Raw genomic sequence first — 26138 nt, forward strand, 5'->3', positions numbered from 1 at the left:
CAAGCTACTGATGAAGGAATCACTGCACCAGCTGTAACTCAGAGCAGTCCTCACAGTGCTTAATCCAGGCAGACCCCACAGCACAAGGAGTGGGCAAACACCCTGTTCCATAGCCCTGAAGGAATAGCTCCTCTTTTGAGCAACCCTGGGAAAGACAAGATACAAAGAATTTCACAAAGAAATAGTATTTGCATAAAAGTTTTAAAAGCATTGCATTCATCTGGTTGCTAGAATCATTAAGCTCATTAACACTACTGTGATTTTTACTGGTCAAGTCCCAAAAATATTTTGAGCTGTGATGATATGAATGGAGTTGCAACTTGCAGCAAGATGCATCCTTTAGTTTGTCTTCTGAAGCTACACTGTCAAAATGCAACAAATATAAGTTTAGCTACCACAATCTGATAAAATGCAACAAAAATGGAATAGCATCAGTTTCTAATTTGTAAAAATTACAAATCATCACTGCTTAACTCCTGACAGGATTTTTTATTAAAACAGTTACAAAACCAAATAATGTAGTTTGAATTTCACCTTTATGTGAGGGACTAGCACAAGGCTATTTGTTGCTTCAGCCCCAGTGCAGTTGCAATTTTGAATGGGAATGGAACTTGATTCTGAGTTTCACACACTGTGGTTCCTTATATATATGATTAGTTCCAGTTAGATCAAAGAAAAAAAAGCAAAAAGTAATTAACTCTTAATATTCTTCAATTTTTATGAGGTAAAAGCTAAATGTGCAATTACTGGCTTAAAAATAAAAAGTATTACAATACATTGAAATGAAAGTACTTAATTTCTGTTGAGAATTATATTTTACACATAGAACTTTTTTCTCCTAATGTTTATTCATATGTATAGATTTTAAGTAGAGTATAAATTACTTCTGATAAAGAATATGCAGTTTGATCAAGCTGGGGTGAACAATCTCTCCAGCAAATCCATCATGAAGCATTTGATTTGCTAAAGCAAAATGGAATTTGCCTAGTAATTTTTTTAAGGATTTTCCACTGGACTTCCAGTGGCTCAGTTTATAAAAGAGCTATGATTTGAGTGGCATTAGTACTCCACATGCTTTAGGAAATTAAGGTCTTGTAAGGAGAAGTGAAACAAAATCATCCTTGGATATAAAAATTACATCCATTTATTAGGTTAGGATCTTAGCTGGTATAGTGCCTTGAACTTGTTTCAATCATAGTCAAATAACTACCAACCAAATAAGCAGTCTCTAGTGTGAAAAAGCCAAGTAAACACAACCATGGCCAGCTTAACTCTGTAACAGACTTCTTACAGTAAAGTACTCCAAAACTGAAGAAAGAAAATCTGAAGAAAAATCTGGGAGCAAATGCAGAGCAGGGCTGCACCACTCGCCTCTCCTGCAGTGTGACACCCAGGACCTGCTGAGACAATGCAGGACAATGCTGAGCTGGCTGCAAGCTCCAGTGAGCAGCACACCAGCCTCGAGCTGCTCAGGACCCCAGCAGGGTGAGATGGCTGCACACCACCCTGTGCACTTTCCTTCTTGACACATCTGGGTATCCTGAGCTCATCCTTCAGCTGCTAACACACCAGAACATGAGCAATTCTTCTGGCCTCATTGTCCAGGCTGTGATGGTATTCAGCTGGACCAGGAAGAGGACCTTTCCTGATACTCCTCCCTTCTCACACCCAAAGGATCTTACTTTTGACCTCTGAGAGAGCTGTCTGAGCAGTTTTTAATTTCTGGATACCTGTGTGTGGAACTATGGCAAGAAAGGGGCTAATGTGACAATCAATGAACAACCTCGTGGTGCAAATCTCAGTGAATTTTTGTTTGCCACAAAAATTCTCATCACAGTGTAACAAATGTGGTATTTGCAGCAAAGGAGAAGACCAGACATAGTGAAATACCAGCCATATCATACTGAGAAAGCAAACATTGCAAAACACATTTTATTAGCAGTAATGTTTTAATTTTAAGTCATCTGCCTGGAACAATATTAAAAGAAAGCTTTTGTATGCATAACTTCTGTGCTTGAACAGCAGATAACTAGAATTTCATGTTGACACTAAAGAAAAAGTAAAATATGATTTGCTCATCTTACTGTGAAAAAAATAAACATTTTCCTGCAACTACTGTCATAAATCCTTGAAAATCTATGAAATGATCTGACACCAAAAGTGGTTCTCCTGCAAAATATTACAGATCCAGCAAAGTCAGCTTTTTTAACACTGTCACTTTTCCCCACAAGTAATCCACAAGAAATACCAGTCTGGAATAATATCAAAACCAGTGTGTTTCCATTTCCTGACATCAGAAATAACAGCTGCTTCCATCAATTCTTGCTTATTCTTTATCTAGCATTGATCCTGGTATATAATATCCAGGATAGTTGATTTTCTTAGTTAATCTCTTATTCTATTTTTAAAATACTGCACAACATTTTCAACACTCAGCTCTAAATATTAAAAAGGCTCCACAATACTTAAAATATGATTTTTCTGTAGTAAGGCCAGAAACTGGAGACAATTGATAAAATGCGATCACAAATCATTGTATTGAGTTATGCATATTTTGAAGGAAGTGTAAAAAAAATCAAGAGGTTCCTGGCACAGTTTTTCACTGCAGCAGTGTCTTTATATCAGTTGGAGAGGAATGCAGGTTATTTTCATTTTTTACAAAGTCAAATCTGTTCAAAGTTCTTTTTAATCTCATATTTTAAAACAATTCTGAGATGAAGTCTATTGGTTAAAATTATGACTAACATTAGAATGCCAGTTGCAGTAGACTAGATTATCACATGTTATATCAAGTGGCAGCATAAGAGTAATATTCTTATATTAATAATTATGACTGCACATTTTGATTCATCCCTTTGCATTCAGGAACATATATTTTGGAACAACGGGCAAGATAAGAAGCAGTCTATTATTTATTTAATTTTAAACTGTATTAAGAGTTGAGCTGAAATCATAAGACAGAACATCTTAAAATTCCACGCCAGTTTTCCGAAGTCGAAGGACTGCCTACAAAATCTCTCTTTAAAGGGCTTTGCTCAATAGTCCTGTCAGAAACAACATTCTAGGTCTTGAAACTCCTAGAAATCTCAAAGCTTTTCTACACTGTTCTTGTGATACTGATTTAATCCTTCACATCATCCTGCTACACCAGAAATTTGTACTCTAATCTTTGCTGCTCTGGTTCAGGTTCAAAGTAAATTGTCCATATTTATCTCCGTGTGTCACAGAGATGTAACTTCCTTGGTCTCCTTTTTCTCCTCAATGTCTTACATATATTTATTCCAGAGTAAAACAAATAGCACAAATACACTCCACATATTAAAACCTCCACCAAAGATGCAGCGATGGATGGAGAAGAGCTTGACAGGGTCACAGTAACCCCTTGCAGGATGGCCCTCACACCACTCTGCCCTTGAAAGAGCAGTTTAGGGCTATCTGCCAACCCACCAACCCCTCCCTACCCCAGTGGGATGCTGAACTGGATTTGGCACTTACAACTAACACTCAATGTGTTTTAAATGCAATGACACCACCAATGTTGGTTAGGTTTCACTGTTGTTGGGTGGGCTTTTTTGGGGGGTGGGTTGCTGTTATCACTTTAAGTTTGTTTTTAGTTTTTTTTTTTCAAAATACCATATTGCCTCATAAAAATTAATTTCTTCCAACTGCTTATTTCCCATCTGATTACAAAATTATTATCTTGTTTACGACAATTTCCACAGCATCCAATGTAATGTCAAAGTGCTGTGACTTCAAGTGGAAAATAAGCACCATAAATCCATGCTAATGTCACCTGTTATAAAACAAAAACAAGAGAAAAGGAAAACAGAAACTGTCATATGTGGAACAGGAGTGTCAACATAGAAGACATGTCAAAAATTTCAGGATTACTGTATTCTTCTTATAATAACGATGTCAGTTCAGCATAGTAAGTTTTCAGCTGAGCACAATACTCTCAACACCCTAAGTCACATTGCATAGCAGATGTTAAAAGTAAAATCCATTAGGACTAATTAGATTCTACAGAAGAAAAAAACTAGTAATAGCGTGCAGAGGCAATCTTGTATTACACAACTGTACTAAGTGATACCATGAACCAAAAAAAAAAAAAAAAAAAAATCCCCCAAAAACATTAGACATATACATTTCACCCTTTTCTCATAAAGATGTAAGCTAACAGAAGACATGTTACAGTGCTTGCAGCCACAGGAAGAAGCAAGGTCTTCTGTATCCAGTTAAAAGCCATAACCTACTGTATATCAACAGGTAATTAATTAATCTGTCATCTTCTATGGCAGTGTGAAACTAGGCAACAGAAGAGTTTGAGCATCCTTCCCAAACTGCATATGCATTTCATGTTACATTAACCTGACACAAGTAATCCTTAAATGTACTAAGGTGAGACTGTTAATAGCACGGAGCCAAAAAAACCCAGTTTGTGGTACTCTCTGATAGAGCCTTTTCACTACCATGCAGAAGTCTACTCCTTTAACTGGCCACTAAGAGACAGAAACAGGATTTGTAATGGACATCTGGAACAGATTTATGAGCACTCTTCAGAATTGAGCCACCAATGCAAGGTACAGGCTAAATTCTGGCCATGTACTAACTGTGTAGACAAATTAATCTGTCACTGCATACATGATAGCTCAAACACCACTAGGGGCAAAGAACTTAATTTTTTTATTAGGATTTATACATACTAAGAAGGAAATCCGGTTTTGTATTTGTCATGACACATTGCCAAAGGCTGAAGCATTATTTCCTGGTAAGCAGTGTCAAATCACCTCTGGTTCCTCAATCAGAATTAGTCTGCATCTATCCTTAGATATAAAGTAGTTCATAAATTAGTTAAATGTATATTCAATATCGCAGGTGAATTTCATCTTCCAGAATGTTTAAGTAATTTCCATTTTTTTAGAAAAGTGATAGATGATAATTTCAACTCAGAAAACCTACCAAAGTTTGAAAGAGCCTAGAAACAGACCTGAAATATGTTTCACAAACCACAGATTAAACCTTTGTCTTTTTTTTTGTAGCTCTTGGGTAGAAACTCACTCAGCTACTTATGGCCTCAGAAAACAGACAGAATTAATATATCCTCATGTATGTTTCCAATCACTTTACTATCTACCATTACTAGCAAACAGAATTATCCACAGTCCTCAGGAGAAATGGTTTAAAAATAAGTTTACGTGACTGGTATGGACTTACAGACCAAGAAATAATACAGTTGCTGTTGGTTGCAGATGCTCATGCTGTGAATAACAAATGCAAATGCAGGTACAGCTTTCTCCAGTGGGATATAAAACTGGGTTTCTTCTTTGCTAGCACCAAGTTATATCTCAGGAACTGTCCAAAACTGGAATAGGCTCCCTAAAGTCTTTTGTATTGATATTTTTTGCCTGTAAAACACAGCCCAGGGTTGGACCCGAGAGCTCTTGAAATCAGCAACTTAAACTTCCCATCTAAAATTGCTTCCTCTTTAGGAGTCATGGGGACATTTAGCAAGGAATGAATTGAAAAGCAACTGCTCTTCTTCTTGTGCATTAAGGTCTGCTCATGAGCAAGGAAGGAACACGGCTCTGGCTAAGGCTGTTGGAGAGCTTAGAGCCAGTAGCCCTGATCCCTCTTGGTGCAGAGCACAAGGATTCCAAGGTTTGCTCTCCCTTGGATGGATTCTTGTGCAGCTGTTAGGCAAGGCAGCAGCACACACAATCCATCCAGAGCATATTATAATTATTATTATAATAATGTGTTGTTTTATCAACAGTTGTCATCAATTGGACACCTAGTCAGACTGAAAAAAAAGACAAAAAAAAACCTAAAGCATTTACTTCAGGCACTGTTTCACATGTTTCTCTTCTCATTTTGGTGATTTTTCTTAAGTGTTGTTTCCATCTTGCTATACTTCAGAGAAATGTATCTGATCATAAAACAATGCATAAAGTCATTATACAAAAAAGATTCTAAATGAACAACAAGCAACCAACATCTTTTCAGCCTATTTTTATCTTAGGCAATTTTTTTGCATTCAGAAGTAAAACAAAACAAAACTCACACCTGCAAAATTAAGCAAAACCATAAATTTTCAGTTAACTGTATCAATTTAAGTAATTAACTATTTTACTCTTCACATCAGAAGCTTGAAATAAAAACCAAAACAAAAATCATGACATACAACATCCAGATCATCCCTGGCATTATTCCAAATAAATCAGTGGTATTACACTGGGGATTAATTTGGAACACTGATGTGAATTAGAGGACTGTTCTATACAGCAACCTCATCATAACATACATACAAAAAATAGCCAAAACATTATGAGCATCACAAATGTACACAAAAAAATATGCACCTACAAACCTATCTATAAGCAAACAGTATATACTATTTCAAGGAACTTTTATTATTTAGAAAATAACTACGTCAAATTTTATGAGAAAGAAGGTTTAATAATCATGTAAAATACTTGATAGAATTCCACGCAGGAGAATGTGAAGCTCCTCTAGAGCTCAGTTTTCATATATTCCATTGAAATATGACCAGTGGTAAGTTATGCAATTAATCTTCAAAAACTGTTTGAATCCAGTTTCAAAGATTGATCTGAGTACTCAAGTCTGCTCAGCCAATGGAAGTTACCACTTATACAATATAGAGCAATATAAACTAATGAATTTCTTCTCCTCCCAGTAGAGGACCATTCACATATCCCTCCTCTATGTAATACCGTGCTTAAGTCCAGTTTTGCAGGGCAAACAAGTTGCTTCTGTTCAGCTGCCTAACCAGTGAAGTTAGTCAGAGGCTGCATCACCACAGAGGCAGGCAGATGCTCTGCCAATTCATCTCTGCTTTGCTCAGGGAGCGTGAGACCACACAGAGGCAGGAGAATAAAGAAGTGAATGCAGAACACATCTCTCTTCTGCCCACTCGCCCGACTCTCAAACACATCTGTAGTGTTTAAGGCGCCTCTGCCTTTCGAAGACATATCTCTGCCAGGGGATGGTGTTCTCGATCCAGCTGCAGTTTCATGACCCGAACCCGCTGCTCAGCCAGTGCCCTACATAACACTATATACTTTGCCAGATTGAAACTCATTCGTCATCGCTCGGTTTTCCTATTTGCGAATGACCCGAAACCTCTAAGGCTACCCACAGCCAACCAGAGAAGTTGCTTAGGAGCTGTGTAATGGCTATGGAGTGGTTAATTTCTCTTTTCCAATTTTCGTCCCCCTTGGAGCCAGACTCTTTCTTGCTCCTTGGGAAGTTGGATGTGCCCTCGCTGCCCCTTCCCTCACGGGGACCGTGCCTAAGCGCAGTGCGCTCACTTGAAGGAAACGCAGCGATAAAATATTAAAACCCTTCCTTGCTCGGGGATCTCTGCGTCGCCTCGCTGGCGGGGAGCACCGCAACGCTCCGCGCCGGAGCCGCGCCCGCACCGCGCACCGCGCCCGCCCGCACGGGCAGGGACATCCCCCGAGGTCGCAGCCCCCCGACCCGTAACCAGTGACCCTTCCCCCGGGACACGCGACACGTGGGGGCTGCCTCTCGGCACCGAAAAGCGGGATCAGCCCAGGCTGCCCCACGGAGTGTGCGTGGGGAAATGCTCCCACGCCGCGCTCCGGACGGGGCATTTAAGCGGTCCTGTCCCGCCCCCACAGCGCACAAAATGAAATTTGAACTACGGCGGTGACAGAGCGGAGTGAGGGGAAACGGGGCAGCCCCCATTTCTCCCCAGCTACATGTTGCTTTGGGACAGCAAGGGCTCTGGGGGTGCAGCTGTACTTTAGGTGCACCCGCCGGGGTCGAGGGCAAGGGGGACGACACCGGGGCGCGGGCAGCACTTACTGAAGAAGATGTACTCCGTGTAGCTGCTCCAGATCTTGTCGTCCCTGTACTGGTTGATGAAGGCGGCGGTGCCGGTGGAGTTGCAAGCCACCATGTGGAAGCCCGCCTCGGAGAGCCGGTCGAAGGCTTGTTCCAGGTAGGTGAATTTGAGGTAGAAGCGGGAGGTGTACTTCTCGGGGGGCCGGTCGGGGTCACGGCTCTCGTTGAGGGTCTCTCCGAAGACCTCCTTGGCCAGGGCGATCCTACCGCACACCATGATGCGGGCGACGCGGCGGAACTTGGCGTCCGCCTGGTTGTCCCGCACCGTGGTGTAGGAGCCGCGGTAGCCCACGGTGAGGAAGCCCGAGCGCTTGTCCAGCGCCGCCCGCTGAAGCCGGTCGCTGCTGCCCTGCGAGTTGCTATCCTCCAGGTCGCTCTGGCAGCCCTCGTCGTTGAGCGAGCTCTGCTTGGTGACCTTGGGCGACAGCAGCTTCACCAGGTCGCCCAGCTGGAAGTACTCGGCCTCCCGCAGGAGCCGTTCCTTCTCGGGGAAGTGCTCGGGCAGCGCCAGCTGCTTGTCCCGCAGGTAATCCAGCACGTACCTGAAGAGGAAGCCGTCGCGGTCGATGAAGAAGCGCGCCCGGCTGTCCCTGGGCAGCTGGCGGGCCGCCGCCGGGCCGCCCCGGCACGGGGAGAACATGGTGGCCAGCGTGCTGTCCGGGACGCTGAGCAGCGTGGAGTGCCTCGTCACGTACACCTGGCCCCCCACGTTCAGCTCCACCACCTCGGGGAACGGCGAGCCCGACGGCCCCGACACCATGTCGCTGATGGGCAGGATGCTGCCGCCCGCCTCCTTCAAAGCCATGGCTGCGAGCGGGCGGCCGCGAAGGAGGGTCTCCCTCCTAAAAAAGCCGGCCTCCCTCCACCCCTCCTTCCCTCCCCTCCCCTCCACCCACACCTCCCTTCCTCCTCCTCCTCCTCCTCCTCCTCCTCCTCCTCCTTCTTCTTCTCCTCCTTCCCCCGCCGCCCGGCGCGCCCGGAAGCGCCTGGACGGAGCCGCTGCTCCGCCGCCCTGCGGCGCGGCAGCGGGCGGCAGGACCCCGGCCCGGGCGCCCCTCTCTGCCCCGGCGGTGGACAGCCCGGGCCGGGCTCTGGGCCGGGCTCTGGGCCGGGCTCTGGGCTGGGCTCTGGGCTGGCCCGGCCCGGCCCGAGCGCCCCCCGGCGCTGCCCGCTCGGCCCGGCGGGGCGCGGGGCCGCAGCCGCGCTGGCCTCGGGGCCGGGCGGCCGCCGGAGCCGCTGACACTTCGCCCGGCGCTGCCGCGCTGCCAGGCTCGGCCAGGGAACAGCCAAGCCCATGCCGGGCTCCTCCCCTCGCTTCGGCTGGCTGGCTTCGGTTTGAAATTAATTTTTTTCCCCCGCTTGGAAATCTCCCAGCCTCCCCCAAATGCCTCTGTCTCTCTTACACTGTCGCTCCGGTCGACACTTGCAGTGCTAGAATGATGGTCGTCCTTCCAAGAGTAGCATCCAGCAGGATGCATATGACAGCATTTTTGCCCATTTGCCTCTATCAGCGTGCCTTTAATATTAGCAAAGAGGGCATTTAAAAGCGGGTACAAAAGAAACCGGCGTTCTGCTGTGCTCGTGGCACAAATCTAATGGGTCCTGATGGGACACGAATGCTGTTTTTGATGTTGTGAGGATTCACTATGGCAAGGCACACTGGGATCTTGATTTTCAGAGAATCTAAGCATGCTCTCTAGATTGACGATGGAATTGGGGTGATTCAGAGAAAAAAAAAAATCAGCTGCCTTTAGAATCCAGATGACAGGCAGTGATTTGGAACACATTAAATTCTTGGCTATGAAACACCACTATTTGTACTATATTTAAGCAGTATAGAGTTTTTAATTTTTATCTGTTTCTAGTGAGAGCCACAGCTCACCTGCATCCAGTTTTCTGATTCATGTATTTCCAGGCTGTGCTGCTGGAATATATTAGAGCCCAGATTTGTGCTCATGCATTGGCTGAGAGATGTACAATTGTGTTTGCTAGTAAAAAACAAGGCCTAAACCCGACTGTGTTTCTCTGACTACCAGTGCCAGGTCTAAGTGTGATTGTTAAGATGGGTGTTTGATACATGGGAATATTTAAGCTTTTTTTTTTTTTTTTTTTTTTTGGTAGTCCTTTAAATGGTGAGGGTTCAACCATTAATTGTGCCACATAGGCAAGAACCCAACTTGTTCATTTAAACAAGTGTGACTTCAGGTCTGGGGGTAAAAATCATCAGCAGGTAGACAGCTGCAGTCTATTATTTCCCCACTAGTGTGCTGTGATCAAGATGACAAGTCATCCAAAGCTTGGTCAGGATCTTCAAACTGCTAGTAAAGACTTCTCCACTTTAAAGCAGTAACATACACATCTACAGCACTTCATCTGACCTGTCTTAGATATCTCTTTCAGGGTGGAAGGAGTCTGTCCATGGTGATACTTTGCTCACTTCATTTGCAATAGACTAACCCTAAATCTGTGTTTACACAGAGCTCTAGCTTTTACATGGCCTAAACTGAGAAAAGACTCCTAGAAAGCTAGATGTGTTGTGTTTCAGACATAAGAATTTTGTGGAAGTTAAGGAGCATGCAAACAAATGTGCAGAAAAGATTTCAGGAAAGATTTCTGTAGTGCCCCTTCTTAACCACTTAACCACTTACTGAAACCAAGTAATAGCTTTGAAAAAAGAAATAACTGTAAGAAACAAGTAAAATTTTGTCCCTTTCCTTGTTTATTTTGTTTGAAATGGTCTTAAAGGCCAGAAGAAACATTCAAACTTCTGGGCAAGAAAGAACGGCATCATTGTTTCTTGACAATTTTGCTGTATGTTTCTGTAGATTTAATTCCTTGGGATATGAGTCAGTTTTCATTGTCTTGTTCATTTTTGCAGGTGATATTGTTTCTCTTGAGGATTCAGATGAAATGTTTTTGCTGATTTCTAAGAGGACAGATTTCCTGTCCACTGTCTTCTGCGTAATATAGAATAATAGTTTGCCCATGTCAAAGACAACCCATGCCAGAATATTGCATGGCTGTGACACTGCAGCACCACACCTATGAGCAGCACTGCACTGTTCCTATGGTCAGAGTGGTGCCATTAGCAAGAGGATAATTGCATTTGGTTTTCCCCTCCAGAAGCCTGCAGCCACAGCAGAACTGTATCTTAAACATTCTCTCTGGTAACTTGTGTTTGCAAGGATGTGTAATCTAAGAGTACTAAAAAGTAGATAGTTCAACAAGGTAAAGTGAAATCACTTGCCATATAGAATTTATCAGTTTGTCAATTTGCATAGAAGTCATGCATAAAGCAAATATTAATGTATTACTTATGGAACTAAAAAGTTTCTTTTTATCAGTGAAATAAGGGACAATCTGTGCTACATTCTTCCTAGGCTCAACAGCCACTGTGACACTTGAAAAATCCATACACCAAATGTTACAGTACTAAGCTTTTGTATGCTGCCTGTTATTTGGTCAGCTCATGGTTCCCTCTGTGAATAAGCATATGCTAGGCCCATCAATGCTTTCATCTGAGGTGATGAAAATTGCCCATATAAACTCCAAAGGTAATTTGTCATGAGAATGGACAGAGAGAACTTGTTTGCACTCTGTGGAGTAGGAGCCATCTTCTTACAGGTTTACATTATATACTGCAGCAGCATCCTGCAGTGCTATTTGAGTGAAGTCTAAGGGCAGTACAATGGAGAAAAGTACATAAGTGCATAAGTAAATATCCTTAAGATTCAGACATGTAGTGGTTTCTGATGCTTAAAGCAAAGAAGAAAAATGCAGCTGAAAATCTGTCATGATCTGTTTCTTTCTCTGTCAGGAGTGTTTTGAGATTGGGCTGAAGAATTTATGTTAGTTGGAGATTCCCTTAGGTAGGCACACTGGTGCAAGCAGCAGGCAGCAGCAACAACAATCCTTTTGGAAGTAGCCTGGAGGGGCACAGTCAGGATAAATTCCTCAGATAAAAATCTTCTTTTTACTGTAGTTCTTCCTGCCCTGGAGTCAGTTGGTGTGCTGATTTGACCAGTCTACATGATAAATCTCAACTAACCTGAGAATCATGCTGAGAGAGGGCAAAAAAAACCAAAAAGGGTCAGGAAGATCATCTGGACCACATCGTGTCCAGATGATGAACTGATCAACCAGGTCATTCTAATGAAACATTCATGTAGCTAAAAGTATGCATTTACTGCTGCTTAGACAGTTCTAAAATGGAAATTAGGATGTCAGGAATTAATAGATTTACTTGGTTTACTGCTCAGCCAGGTTTTGAACTGATTTACCCAGGCAGAGGTACCTTTTTTACATATAAAAAATGCTACACTAATCTCTTGTGAAACAGTATTTGATAAAATAGTTAAATGAAACTGTTTCTGAGAAGGAAAGAGGTGAAAGTGATAATTTTCTTCATGAGAGACTTGTTTTAAAGACACTCTTGAGTATGATTTAAAAAAGGAAAAATTATTCACTAATACAATGTGATTGGATAACATGAAATAAAGGATACATAACCAGTTTTCAAATTAAATTGTAAAAAAAAAATATTTTTCTCTATGAAAATCAGCAACCAAGTAAAGGAAAATGTCTAGTAAAAGAACAAATACTCCATTAGAGATAGAAATATTAAAAGTTCTTTAGTCCTGGCAAGGGAATAAATTTAGTGAACTTCTCTAGTAAGGAGAAAATTCTTCTGGTGGGCTCCTGGTGAAGTCAAAGGAACTTGATCCTTTGTCGTGTGTTGCAGGATCAGGAAGGAAGAGTTCCTGCAAAAGAAGTTCCAGATTATTAATATGAGCAGGTCTGCAGTAATTACAGAAATCACCTAATAAGCATTTAAGGTCATTATGTTGTCTTTAAAACAGTCATCAATACAAAGTTGATATTAAAATTGTAGACAAGAATGTGACAAACTGACAGCAGAATAATATTTCCAACACTGTTGTACTCTGGCCCCAGTAAGCCTACGAGTCTTGGGCACTTTCCCAATTCCTTCTTTCCTTTTGGTTGTCATTTCTGTCATTTTTACAGATATTAATATTTTCCTGTTAAGGTCTTACTTGTTTTTCTGTTAGCAACAAAACATCATTCCAAAGTACTGATTTTTCTAAAGACTTTGAGCTTGTCTGTTTTCCATCCACCTACCAGTCAACACTTCAATACATATGTTCTCTTTGTTCCTTACTAGCTCATTCAGTACATTTTCCTTCCAGTCCTAAGATTCATCATTTTAAAACCTTAGATGTATTTATATGTAACATTTCATTATTCTGAAATTATTTGAATTCTGTCCTACAAGAATTAAGAAATGTTGTATTTATATAGTTAATTATCAGAGTTAAAGAGAAGCACTCACACATTTAGATGTGCTGTGGGAATTTGTACATTCAGGACCTAAACAGCATTGTATACATTTGGGTTAGGACTATAGATTATTCAGTATCAGTACTGGGACTTAAATCAGAATAAATTAGCCTGCAGGCCTGATTCTGGGAATCTGGGAACATTCTTTACAGTCCATAGTTATTCATAGCTTTAATTTAAGTTGCATTTGAAACATAGCAAGAAATTACTAAGGTTTTAAAAATTATGCATTCTCAGGGAAAAAAAAAAAAAAAAGGCCTGGTGAGAAGTTTTGTAAGCCAGGTTAATCAAGAAAGAATTTAGCAACTTTTGCTTCCCAAAGACTGGAGGTTTTACTCACTAATAGTTAATTTACCTGTTTTCTGACAGTATTTACAGAGGTTACCACTGTGAAGTCAGCTCTGTCATACTGTGTCTGAAGTGAGTTGTTTGAATTATTCATGACAACAGCTGCATTAGCTTTACCTGACAAGTTCTGCAGGTCGAGAGTCACTTTTCACTTATGAAAGTTAAAATGATGCCTGCGCCTTCATACTCTAGCAGTTTGGAGCATTTCCTACTAACTAACTAGTATTGCCTGCTAGCAATACCAAAGCAAAACTAAAAGAAAGAACAACTCCAGGAATTATAAACCTTTGTTAGAATATTTCAACTGTATTTATTTGCCCAGACATATATGAGAATAATTTGATATTTTATATTATTGGATTTATCCCATGAAAAGTGCACGATTTCTTTTTCATCATTAAGATTAGCATTCAGAATTAGCATTCCAAAAATATTTAGTTCATAGTTCCTTTTCAGAGCTGAAATGTGTCTTCTATGTAAATTTACACTAGCCTAAATCTGACTAAATTCTAACTTCAATGTGTCAAACTCTGAATTTAACATATTCTGCCTATAAACACCCCCATAGCAAGAATCTGTTCACTTGCTGTTAATTAGGCCTAATAGCCTGAACAGTTATGCAAGTGTATTCCAAGTATGACAATGACATTTTTCTCACTTTTCTCAGTGTAGGCTGTATTTAGCATTTTAATGTACTATTTTTTCCTTCTTCATTCATTTATCTTTTTGAAAAAACATCTTTTAAATGTTGATCAGTGTGAAGTCATTTCCACAGAAGTACTGCTTATTGATGTTCTGCTCAGCTGCTCATTTCTTTCTTATTCTCAAGCAGCAATTTACCAGAGCCTGAAGAAATGAACTGCTTGACAGAACATATATATATAAGGGAATATGATACCATATATATATGTATATGTATATGTATATGTATATGTATATGTATATGTATATATGGTATCATGTGGCTTCCTTATAGTGAAGTTAGGCTGTATTTCATTAATACTTCCTCAATATTAAGACATTTAATATGGTCACTTGCTATAACAACAGTTTTTATGCAGAAAAACTGTTGTCATCAGAATGGGGAATCTCCTATTCTCTCTATTCTGCCACTTCTTTATGAACATAAATTGAATGAAATACAGAAATCTCAGGTAGTGAGGACATAGGTGTAGTGGTACACACTTGTGCTGGAGCAGCTACAGTCTGAGTCTAACTGTTTTGTGAATAAAGATTCTGATTTTCCTGTGTTTTGATAGAGTCTACACAATCACAGCTCCTTTTGGTTTCAGCTTGTTTGCAGTGCTCAGGAGTTCTGACAAGTAGGCACTTAGTGTCTGAGTGGGTATGTATCTACAGTCTAGCATGCAGAAATGAATGCAGAGTGTTTATTTCAGGAACTCCCTACAGTAGTGCAAATTATGGCTTCTCTAAATTCAGTACAAATTTTTCCTGTTTTCTCTAGGTTATCTAATTTTGGAATAGATGATTGTAACAATTTTTCCTTCTTCATTAAAGGGGAAAATGTCAAAGAAAATATAATACATGCTTTTCTAGTTTAATATTTTGCTTGAGTTTCTAAATGCACAAAACCAAGAAAAGTCATTATTCTGGTAATATCCTAATTTGCCATGTTGTACATCACTGTTTCTGTTAGTCAGGTGAAAAAGGAAGAAGACATGTCTGTCAAGGCTCTGATTCTGCAAAACACTTAAGGCCAGATTTATAACAGAATAATCAAAAACCTTTCCCCATTCACAAAATTTAATGTGACTGAGGTGCCTAAACAGGAGCTACTATTTTGGCTCTGGCCATTAAACATTTTTGCAGTGTCTGAAGAGCCCTATTGCTTATGATGGGAGTACTGATTAATGTAAAAAATATGCACATGCAATGCAGGATCAGAGATTAAATTAAGTCTTTGCTTCTGTGTTTGTTACACTGCTGTTTTGTTAGTATAAAATAGTATTTCTATAAAGCTTAAAACAATAATTCATAATGTTTTAGAGCTTCCTGTCTACTCATGTCATTCAAAAGAGACAAAACAGCATAATGAAATATGATTATTTGTTTGTAATTTCCATGTATTTTTATTCTTTGTGTACTTGTTATTTTCTTCGTTCCATTCAGGAACCAAATCAGAATACAAAGATAGAATTTCTTTGTCATGCGGGGGGCTGCATTCACAAAAGAAAGCTGCAGAAGGTGTTATAATGATAAATTAATGATAGCTTTAAAAGAAAAGAGTATGGAAGTGACAAATCTCCAAAGAATAGCACAGTAAATTCACACATGAGAATGCAAAAGTCAGTAGTATTAATAACAATGTGCATTTATTTTACAGCCAAATTGTTATCACCATCAAAATAGTGTTCGACTGTAAGGAAAAAATAATAAAGTAAAATTCATAGAGGCGTGTGCCTCCCACACTTTGGAAGACAATAAAAAAAGTCAGGAAAATAGACAAAAAATAGACACATAACGCAGTTAAAGACATTTTGGTTCAAATGCTCTACTGCATTATTTTCTCTTAATGTAATGCTGATAGTTTGAAACTGGTCTGTGTTGTAATTGGCAGACTTTTTTAAGGTTATAACTATATCTTAAAAGGAAGGAAGTCAAAACTACAGAAGCTTGTCATACTTGGTTGGACAAAATGAAAGCTGAGAGACTCGAGTACAATTACTGTACATGACTATGGTATGAGCTCTGAAATCCTGAATGGCCAGGCTGGCCCAAGGCCAAATAAGTTGAAACTGATCCTAGATACGTATATGCTGGAGACTGAAGGAGGTCACTTTCAGAAGAGAGGGTTTCTGACCCTCATACTTTATTGCTAGAGTCAAAAGGACAAAAAAAAAAATAATTATTTGGTATTTCTCTGAATTAAAGCACCTTATGTGGATACAGAACTACAATGGTCCTGGCACAGCCAAATTTCTGGTCACAGGCACCAGTTCTCCTGGCAGCTGCTGCAAAGGAATAGGCACTGGGGAGTTTGCCAGAGAGTGTCAGGGATAACACAAGTACTGGAAGGACCAGCCTGGGGTGATGCTGTCCTGGATGTACAAGGATGCTGTCCTGGATGAACAAAGAGGAACTGTCAGGGCTGGAACAGTGACTGAGACCCCTAGTTGTATTGATGGGGCTCTAGTCTCACTTTTACCACTGATGTAAGTCCTAGACACTTTTCTTGTTGCCCTTGATGCTCTGGTCACATTTAATTCTGTCGGGGCATTACCTTTCCTACCCTCATTGCTGGCTGGTGGGACAGCCTGTGTGTATTCCTCCAAGGCTACATGTCCTTGCTTCCACCCTTTGCCTGTGTAGCAGCCTTGGCCCAGGTGCCTGTAGCAGACTCTCACTATGAAGTCTCCTGTCCCCGCCCTGTTATTTCATCCTGGATCCTCATATCCAACCCATAAGCTTTTGCTTGCCTCCTCTTCCACTCCCAGATGGAGCTCCATGCGCTCCAGCTGGTTCTTGACAGTGTGACACCCTCTCTTGCCTTGCAAGATCATGGAGCAGAGCCTCCTGGAAACTGTGCTAAGGCACTTGGAAAATAATGAGGGGATTGGTCACAGCCAACAAGGCTCCAGCAAGGGCAAATGGCTCCTGACAAATGTGATGGCTTCCTACATCAGGGGGACAGTGTTGGTGGATAAGCAAGGGACAACTGGCATCATCTGCCTGGACTTGTGCAAAGCATTTGACACTGTCCTGCACAATGTTGCTGTCTCCAAACTGGAGATATGTGCATTTGATGGAGGGACCATTTGACTGATTAGGAATTGGTTGGGTGGTCGTGCTCAGGGAGTTGCGGTAAAAGGCTCAAAGTCCAAATGGAAGCCAATGATGTGTGCTGTTCCTCAGGAGTCAGTACTGGGACTAGCACAGCTCAACATCTTTGTTGGTTACTTGGACAGAGGGATTGAGTGCACCCTCAGCTGCTGACAGCACCAAGCTGAGCATGCAGTCGACATGCTGGAGGGAAGGGACCTTGACAGACTTATGAGGAAATAGATGATCTTTAAGGTCTCTTCAAGCCCAAAGCATGCCGTGGGATCCAAATTCCCCATCTCTCGTGAGACTCTCTCAATAGCTGTTAACCCCTTCTCATTTAATGTATCAAACAGGGAGGAAAGACTTCTAGAAGTTACCTGAGTGCATCAGTAACTCGATTTCTTAGTTATTGTAATGTTAGAAGATCACTTTATAGTAAGCTGACCCTATTCAAGCAAACTGCAGTCTTACCTTAATGTGGCCTGTAACAAATACATACATAGAGAGGATGAAAACAAAAAGAGAAAAGTTAGCAAGGGTTTGGGTGGGTTTCTTGTGGTGGAAATGTGCTATATGAGAGATTAATGGGGAATTGATAGACATTAATATACAATAATGTAAGCTCAGTAATAAAAGGATGTTAAAATGAATATATAAAAATGGAAATATGTTTAACCAAGTACATGGGAGGGTGAAAGAGCTAGTCATATGAGGAGAAGTAGGCTATTAAGGGCACAACTTAAATCTGACTTTAAGATTACATTATCTGGGCTATTAAAAATAACAGTCAAAGATTAGATAAAATCAGCAGAAATGTGAAATAAAAAGTTTGTGAAATGGGAAACCTTTGCCTTACTTATGAGCAGCAGCCATCAGGAATGAGAGCACTTAATTCCTTTTCACTTTGGGGTAAAGGAGAAGGTAAAAAAATGTTGTAATACCAACTTAAATGAGCCAGAAAATTCAATGTGAAGAGGAAAAGTTTGGGTTTTTCTTCCAGCTGGTCCAATCCATGCTATGAGAAAAGGCATAGAGGAGTCAAAACATTCCCTTATTGCATTCTCTCCCATGGCTGCTTTTCACATGGTCATTGACTTGCTTGTTACTTGAGTGAAAAACAATCGTGACCTGGTCATTCCTAAAGCTGCAGTGTCGTTCAATGTTGAATCTGAATTGGTCTCAGAGAATAAACTGGTTATACTAATATGCTGTATTTTACCTTCTCCAAAACAAGAGCTCAAGTGTGAAATGACTGAGTAAATTAAAAGGCATATGGAAAGGTCAAGAGAGCTGTAGGAGTAATGAGAGATTTTCTTAACCTAGTCATAGATTTGAGACACTCAAGTGGAAGAAATGAAACTGGTAGTATATATATGGCAATAAAACACTGCTACTATTTTCCTACATCATAAGATTCAAAGTACTTTAAACACAAATGCTGCTGAGAATTACAAATCCCACAAATATGAGGAAAGAAAGCATGGAAGATGTCAAGCATAAAGATGAAATGAAAAGAAAAAATTGAGGTGAAACAGATGAGTCCTATTAAGCATCAAACCAATGTGTTTCAGGAACTAATACTTAAAATCCAATGGCTTGAGGTACTAGGGAATACAAAGATATTTCAATTATTGAACATACTAAAGGTACTTAGTGCGTCAAGCAGGTAATAAATATAATATAAATACCACCACTAATAAAGCATTAGCACAGAATTAAGAACACAGCCAACTAATTTTAGATTTGACTAAAAAATGTTGCCTTAACATTGGTTCCAGTTTTATAAAGCGCATTTCATATAATAAATAATGAAATATAGGGTTTGCTCATTTTTCCACCTGCTGGAAATAAGGATTTGAAGGATCATATTCCTGAAGTCTTATTTTTAAAAAAAAACCCCTAATTTAGTTATTATTTGTGTATGTTGCAAATGCATCTTAGACCTGTCATTGACAGCCTGTTTTCTCTCAGCTCCTGGGGTCAACACAGCAAAATTACTGCTATGAGGTTGAAGTTTATTAAATATTAGGACATAACCTCTTGCAGGTGATGCTGGTCAAAAAAGGTTGAAATAACCACTTTAGCTGAATATAAGATCCATCTTCCTTCCAACAGTCACCTGTTGTAATTTCAGAGTTTTTTATAATGAAAAATTATCAAGTAAGGCCCTCAGTTCTGTTGCAGTAACTGAACTGGGGATGGAGGCAGAAAAGAAAATTCAGTACAATTTTGTGGATTATTTTTCCAGACTATGACCTACATGAATAATGACCTACATGAATACTTACATGTTTTTCTTGGTTTAATTTTTATCAGCCTGGCTGATGACAGGTTTTGCTGGCATGCACAAGAGCACATCACCATCCCAAAGTGAAATACCTTATTTCTAAGATAGAAAAAGATAATTTTTCTAAAGCATGATATGGTAAAGGAGCACATTCTAATTAGTTAGCCCAGAGAGTGTGCATTGCATGTAAATCAAAAAAGAATTTGGCCTATGGAGCCATGTTTATCTCTGGGAGAAAAAACACATCTTCATCAATAATGTCAAACAAGCAGTGAGTGGGACCAAATTTTGCATGTGTGGAGGGTGTGTTCTCAGCCAGTTTACTCATCTTTTAGTCACTATGTTGTAACATATTATTCAGTTTCTACAACATAGGCAATCAGAGAGGCTGTTTTTTTATGAGGTAAAGAGGCTGGCTGCCATCCAAGAATTTTTACTGCATTAAAAGAAAATTTGATGACAGTGCTAAATTCATATTATGTATATTGAGGGCATCCTACCTAGGAACACAAAACACTACATCTAAACAATTATACCCAAAGGATCAACACCTTTAAACCCTTTTACTTAGAAAGAGGTAGAAACAAAGCACTTTTTTTTTTCCTTGAAAGCTTTTCAGTTTAGTTTTCTTATGGTTATGTTTAGTGTTACCTAAGTAATGATAATGGGCTCAGAACATACAACTTAATGGACACTAGCCAGAGCTGACTCTTGAGGAGAGGTAATAAATTATGTGTTGGACCAGATGTATTCGTAGTAGAGCAGTACACCAATGTATTTTCATACTGATGAGTAGTAAAACTTCCTAAACAATTGATTGAGAATACCTGATCACTGGGAGGTGTATTTGTAGGAAGAAAGTGATTGCTTTCAGTAGCATGGAAGTCACCTTGAAGAAAGCATCTTTGTATTCCACTGATCTAGATGACTTAATGTATAGAAACTGAAAAGGAGAATGCAGCAAATTAGAACAAGAGAACAGAAATTTAAATCTTAGAAACTTAAAAAGCAAAGAAGTCAAGTAAAAACCTAGCTTCCCAGAAATCAGCTGCAAAATTCTCATTTACCCTGATGGGATTTTGCCTGAGAAATCTAGAGTTTATCTCAACTAATTTAAAGATTTTAAATTTAAATAATAAATTTTAAAAAATTAAATAATAGATAAATAATTTAAAAGAAAATAAATCTAAGTAGACAAATTCAATGTTATTTTAATGCAGGACAATAATCTAAAATCTGTAACCTGATATGAAATTACTTGCTTTCCCATACTTGGCCTTTTCTAGACCATTGCTGGCTTGAGGGGATTTGTTGCACTTGGACGAAATACGTGAGACAAAAAAACTAAATGATTAATGCAAAAAAAACCAGTGAAAGTCCTAGAAGGTGCAGAGGGTAAGATTGCCTGTTAAAGAATTAAACAGAAAGGAGAGTGGAAAGGACTCATTTTTTTGTACATGTAAAAATATCACCCGAAACAAAAACCTCCAGTTCTACAAAAACATACTCCAGAGACTTTTGGAAAAACTAGTTTTAAATGTAGTTTTTTTCATAACTTTTTTTTTAATAGAGGTTCATATCTGATCTATACCTATTAATGATTAAATTTTCATATTAAGAAGCAGTACTAGGCCTGTGTAGTCCTTAAATCTCACTTAAGCCTTCCAAATTAGGTGTGAGACAATAAAATGCTGTGCATTCTGTGAATAATGCCATAGAGCACATTTTCTGGTTTTTATAATGAGATTGAAATACAAGCAATTATTTTCCTCAAATGAGCAGTGAAATTATTTCACCATGGGTCAACCATGTCCCATTCTTTTGTTATCACCTATATGCTTTAGACAGATATTGAATTTCATATTCAGTTGATATACTGCATACACTTTGTATACAGATACTTGTCTGAGTAAGGTTACAGATATATTCAAATGGCAAGTCATGATTCATATTTTTAAATTTTGTCTGATAATGTGAAATAGCCTTATTAGAGATATATCATTATGGTACATTATGTCAACCAAATCTTTATTAGGCAACAATGGGACTGCCTTTACTGTTTATCTTCAGTGATGTCCAGAAACAGAGACTGAAGCCAAGCATGATCATGCTGAGAATGGAAATTTGAGAAGTTGTCCTCATTTATAATAAACATGCCCAGCTGGGTGCACAGCTGCTAACTAAGGAGCCAAAGCACTAGCTTCCTTCTGCCTTGGAGGGTCTAATTACAAAACCCAACTGGACTGGCTTTGAAAACTACAAACATAGGGTCAGGCTTAATTTAAGCATAGTCTGGAACACAGTCAAGGTAAGACATCTAAAACATCATCATGTGGGGATATTTTATACAGCTCCAAAGGGCTATTAAGTGAAGATAAAGTACTGTACTTCCTGGGGTACTTAACTTCAAAGTCCTAACTGACCCAGTTTGCCTGATCTCCTTATACAATACTATTTGGAAAAAGAAAACAAAAATAAAAAAGAAGCATACCATGCCAATCCACAGGTTCTTCTTCAAAATGGAAGTCCAACACATAAAATTGCCCTTTTCAGTCCAACTTATTTAGCACATCTCATTAAATGAAGATCTAGAAAATCAGATAGAAAAATACAACGTATAAATCCATCTTCCTTATTCTTGTATAATCCAAAGTTACAGTGAACTAGGAAGTAAAACTGTCTCCACCATATGTAGATATTATTGTAATTTCACCACAGTTTTCTACATTTTGGAATATTTTAGGATAGTACAGGAAAAGGATTTCATAAAAATTAAAAACTAAATTTAATTAGTGTCTAGTGAGTTACCAACAATAATGGACCAGCCATTCTAATGGGAGAACCCCAACTATTAAGTCAGCACAAGGTTTCCTTTGTTTTGTGTGCATCATAATATTTTGACATGGGGCTTAATATCTGTCAGTAAATCTGTATCTTCAGTAAAATGATTAAATCACTTCATTTTACATTTCCTCTTTCTGATAATTTCTTAATTTTTTCACTTTTCCTAGTTTAGAATACTGTTTATCATAAACACTTAAAAATTAAAAGCTCAACTATTGTACATATGTTGTACTGTACAAAAGAGTGGGAAAATCAATTAAAATCCAAATCTGTCACTTGAAGATAATAATATGAACTTAATATATTTTGTCCAAAGAGCAGGCCCTGCATGCATTCTTAAAATATTGGTAAATATCAATTTATCAGTCAAGTTCAACTGTAAAATTCATCAATCAAGTTATGAATGAATGGTGTTAGATGGTAACACAACAGGAGGATGTGTCTGCATTTCCTCTGATACCTGCCTTAACTGTTCTCCCATTCTGCAACTTTATCTGCTGTCATTCCTTGCTTTACCCCCTTACTGTCTTCTCTTCCTTAAGTTTCAGGGACCTCCCACTTTTCTATGGAGTGTCAGGACATATTCTTTAGAAGCAGCAGGTGAAAATTCTTTGTCCTGCTTCTTTGCTTAATAAATTGAAGCAGGTTGTAAGAAGGGCAAATCCTTCCTCTATCTCCCCACTTCCTTTTGCACCTGCATGGAAAGGACAGTTGTCTCAGAAGAAGAAAATAAGTTTCTCTTTTCATAGTACTGGCTGATAACTTCATGACATATGAAGTCAGAAAAGCTAAAAGCCTTCTCAGATACCTTTTAATGCTCTTTGGGATTACTTTAGCTGGTATTTTACCAAACAGTGATGCATGCAAAGTTTCAAGGAAGGAGAGGGGAGTTCTACTTTCTTTGTGCCTTAGAGCACTGTGATCACTTCTGAGTTCTTTGAATTCAACAGTCAGATGGTTCACCAGTACAAGACAGAAATCTCTTAGGAATTAATGAAGTGCGATTGCCCACGCTGTCAAACTTTCATGTGACTTGCAACATGCTTTTCATGCATTCTGCTCTTGGGCAGCTGCAGAATATCACATTCAGACAAACTAAGGAAATGTTTGCATGCTAGAGTTCTGTTTAAATGAGATTCATATACCCTCAATTACTTCCAAAGGATAACTTGATCCACATGGATTTTTGGTATGGGGGATTTATAGTCACCATGGCTTTGAAAAATGGACAGCACTAAGTATCTTTAAAGTGCTTATGTTGTTTTCCTTCATGTTGTATTGTAAGGTCATGGCAGACAACAACAAAAGTTCAAGCATCTGTCTTTCAGACGATTTAAACCCTTTGCTATAACTGTTAACTTTTTAACTTAATTGTTATAACTTTGCTATCACTTTTAGCCTCTCCAATCACAATTTTGTTTTCATTCCAAATCAGAGTTAAAGTCCAGGTACTTGTTTTAACTTGCGCAGCTATCATTGAAGGATTTTTTTTTTTCTCGCAGTGTTCTTCCCACTGTGTTTTTCCTTTGTTACAGTTACTAAGAAAATAATTATCTTAAACAGTTTAACTTCATTTCTGCCCCATCATCCTTTTCTTGCAGATGCTCCCTGCACATTCTGGAATGCATTTCTGTAGGTACCTCCACTGCTCAATATGGGACTCCTGGAGGCTGAACATGGCTGAAGAAAATGTGGGGAAGCACCGCCAGACTCGAGTAGCTCTGATGAACATCCTGGAAGTGAATGGGAAACAGTTAAATGGAATAGAACATTATTTACCCTTCTTAGATTTCTGCCATCATATTACATTACAACGGGGTTCAGGACTCAGGAGCAGATGCTGACCTGTGAACATGCAAGGCACAGATTTTATATGCATTTGCAAGTGTGGTGCATAGGATCAGAGAATAAAAGCAAGTTTAATCTTTCTTAATAATTAATCAGCTGCAAATCTGTTTTTTATGTGTGTGTAAAGATTCTATTATCTACTCTTTAGGCATCAGCTTCCTATTGATAGTAATGAGAATGATGTGAACTTAGTTGTGATGACATTAATTTAGTTATTAAAAAACATTGTTCCAAGTCATGTAACAGTAGTTTTCTAGGACGTACATGTACCCTTTTTCATCAATAGATATGCTTGTGGTTTGCAGGAACATTTGCTAATTACAATATAGTATTTATTTAAATACAACATGGACAATTTTGTTTTCCTTAGTATTTTCATAATGTTGAACAGCTTAATTCTGTGATACACCTGTACCTCATTGAAATGTTCTCATATTGAAAATTTCCTTCTACAGGAAAAAGAACTACAGATGCAAAGTGGTTGTTTTCAGTGACTCATCTATTGCTACTGGTTTCTAAAACTGTCCATTTGTTATTATCACAGTTGTAATTCCTTAACCACATCTTGTATCTGTGTTGTCCTAAAAGTTCTGCTAATTTAGAATCTTCATTTCTTCTGTAGATGTATAACTCTGTAAATTGTGCAGCAGGTTCACATAAATTTCTACCTGTTGTTACCAGCACAGTAATACTATAGGGGAAAAAAAAAAAATCAGGATTTTACCAAATCCTAACCATTCAAATGTTTCTTGCTTATTTAATGCAGCAAATAACATCCTCACAAAATCCATTTTGTACGTGCTGCCAGACTATATTTCTCTGGTTCTTGAAGGAAAGTCCACCTTTTTCGTTGCCTCTTTCATACAGGCACATACATGTATGGGAATCTTTTATCTTGTTCTTAACCAGAAGAAAAATCAGGCAAAAAAAAAGCAAGGCAGTGATTAAAAGGTGACGTTATAGGTAATGGTTCTTTGTGATTCTAAGAAAGGTTGTTACAGCAGCCAAAAGAAACATGCCTGTATATCACAGAGCAGTGCCACATCTAGCAAAAGAAGCTTGATGCTTCCAGCTTCCTGGTAAAAATCCCTTTTAAATCACAATAAAAGACTAAATCCCTAGCATAATACTTTCTGAAAAGAAAAATACAGCCTGCCAGTATCCTGCCTTAGCTGGAAGGTAAGGAAGATTTCATTCACTGTTTATCAGTGTTTATACCATGCCCTTTCTGTACAGATGGAAATGTAGTGAAGCAGAAGCTATTTGGGAAATAGAAGCAGGCTGGCAAAGACTTACAGCAAGATATGAAAATAAAAGGCTCAGTATGATTTGTTAGAAATGGCAATGCAAACTAGCTCCATATCTGGAATGAAGGCTTCACTTTTTCAAGTCCTCTTAGCTTGTGGGCTGTTTGTGGGTTTTTTTCCACAGCTTCTAGTCTTGAATACTTATTAATAAATGTTCTTAAACAAATGGCTGGCTTATATTTAAATTAAATAGGAATGGAAAGCTGACCAAGGAGGAAAAAGTCTCAGGTGTCAAATTACTGTGTCTGAAGGTTTGTGGAACTTTTTTTAAAGACTGTTTAATGTGCCAGTGTCAGTACTAGGTTCAAGCATGTATTCTTCTGGCTCCTGTAGTAATAAATGAGCTTGATGTCTCCTGATGGATTGGATTTTTTTTTTCTATTAAATATAGGATATCTCTGCAATCTTTCAGAAGTGTATGTTTTGAAATATTGGAAACAATAATTGAAATAATTAAATGCTCATCCTCAAACATA

General features: G+C 39.1%; 1 protein-coding gene and 1 long non-coding RNA gene across 2 annotated transcripts in view; one reads left to right on the forward strand and one right to left on the reverse strand.

Moving 5' to 3' along the window:
- KCTD8 (potassium channel tetramerization domain containing 8) overlaps positions 1-8767 on the reverse strand; it is a 93202-nt gene extending 84435 nt beyond the window's left edge. Inside the window, exon 1 of the mRNA XM_021555583.4 lies at positions 7849-8767. Coding sequence (XP_021411258.1) covers positions 7849-8692 — 844 coding nt within the window. The 5' untranslated portion in view covers positions 8693-8767. The remainder of the gene's footprint in view (positions 1-7848) is intronic.
- On the forward strand, positions 7844-26138 carry LOC110484937 (uncharacterized). The gene is made up of 2 exons (XR_002467851.3): positions 7844-7984; positions 24109-26138. It is a non-coding gene; the product is annotated as an uncharacterized LOC110484937 (long non-coding RNA).

The sequence above is a fragment of the Lonchura striata genome, chromosome 4 (genome assembly GCF_050655825.1).
Source record: "Lonchura striata isolate lonStrDom1 chromosome 4, ASM5065582v1, whole genome shotgun sequence".
Taxonomy (NCBI): domain Eukaryota; kingdom Metazoa; phylum Chordata; class Aves; order Passeriformes; family Estrildidae; genus Lonchura; species Lonchura striata.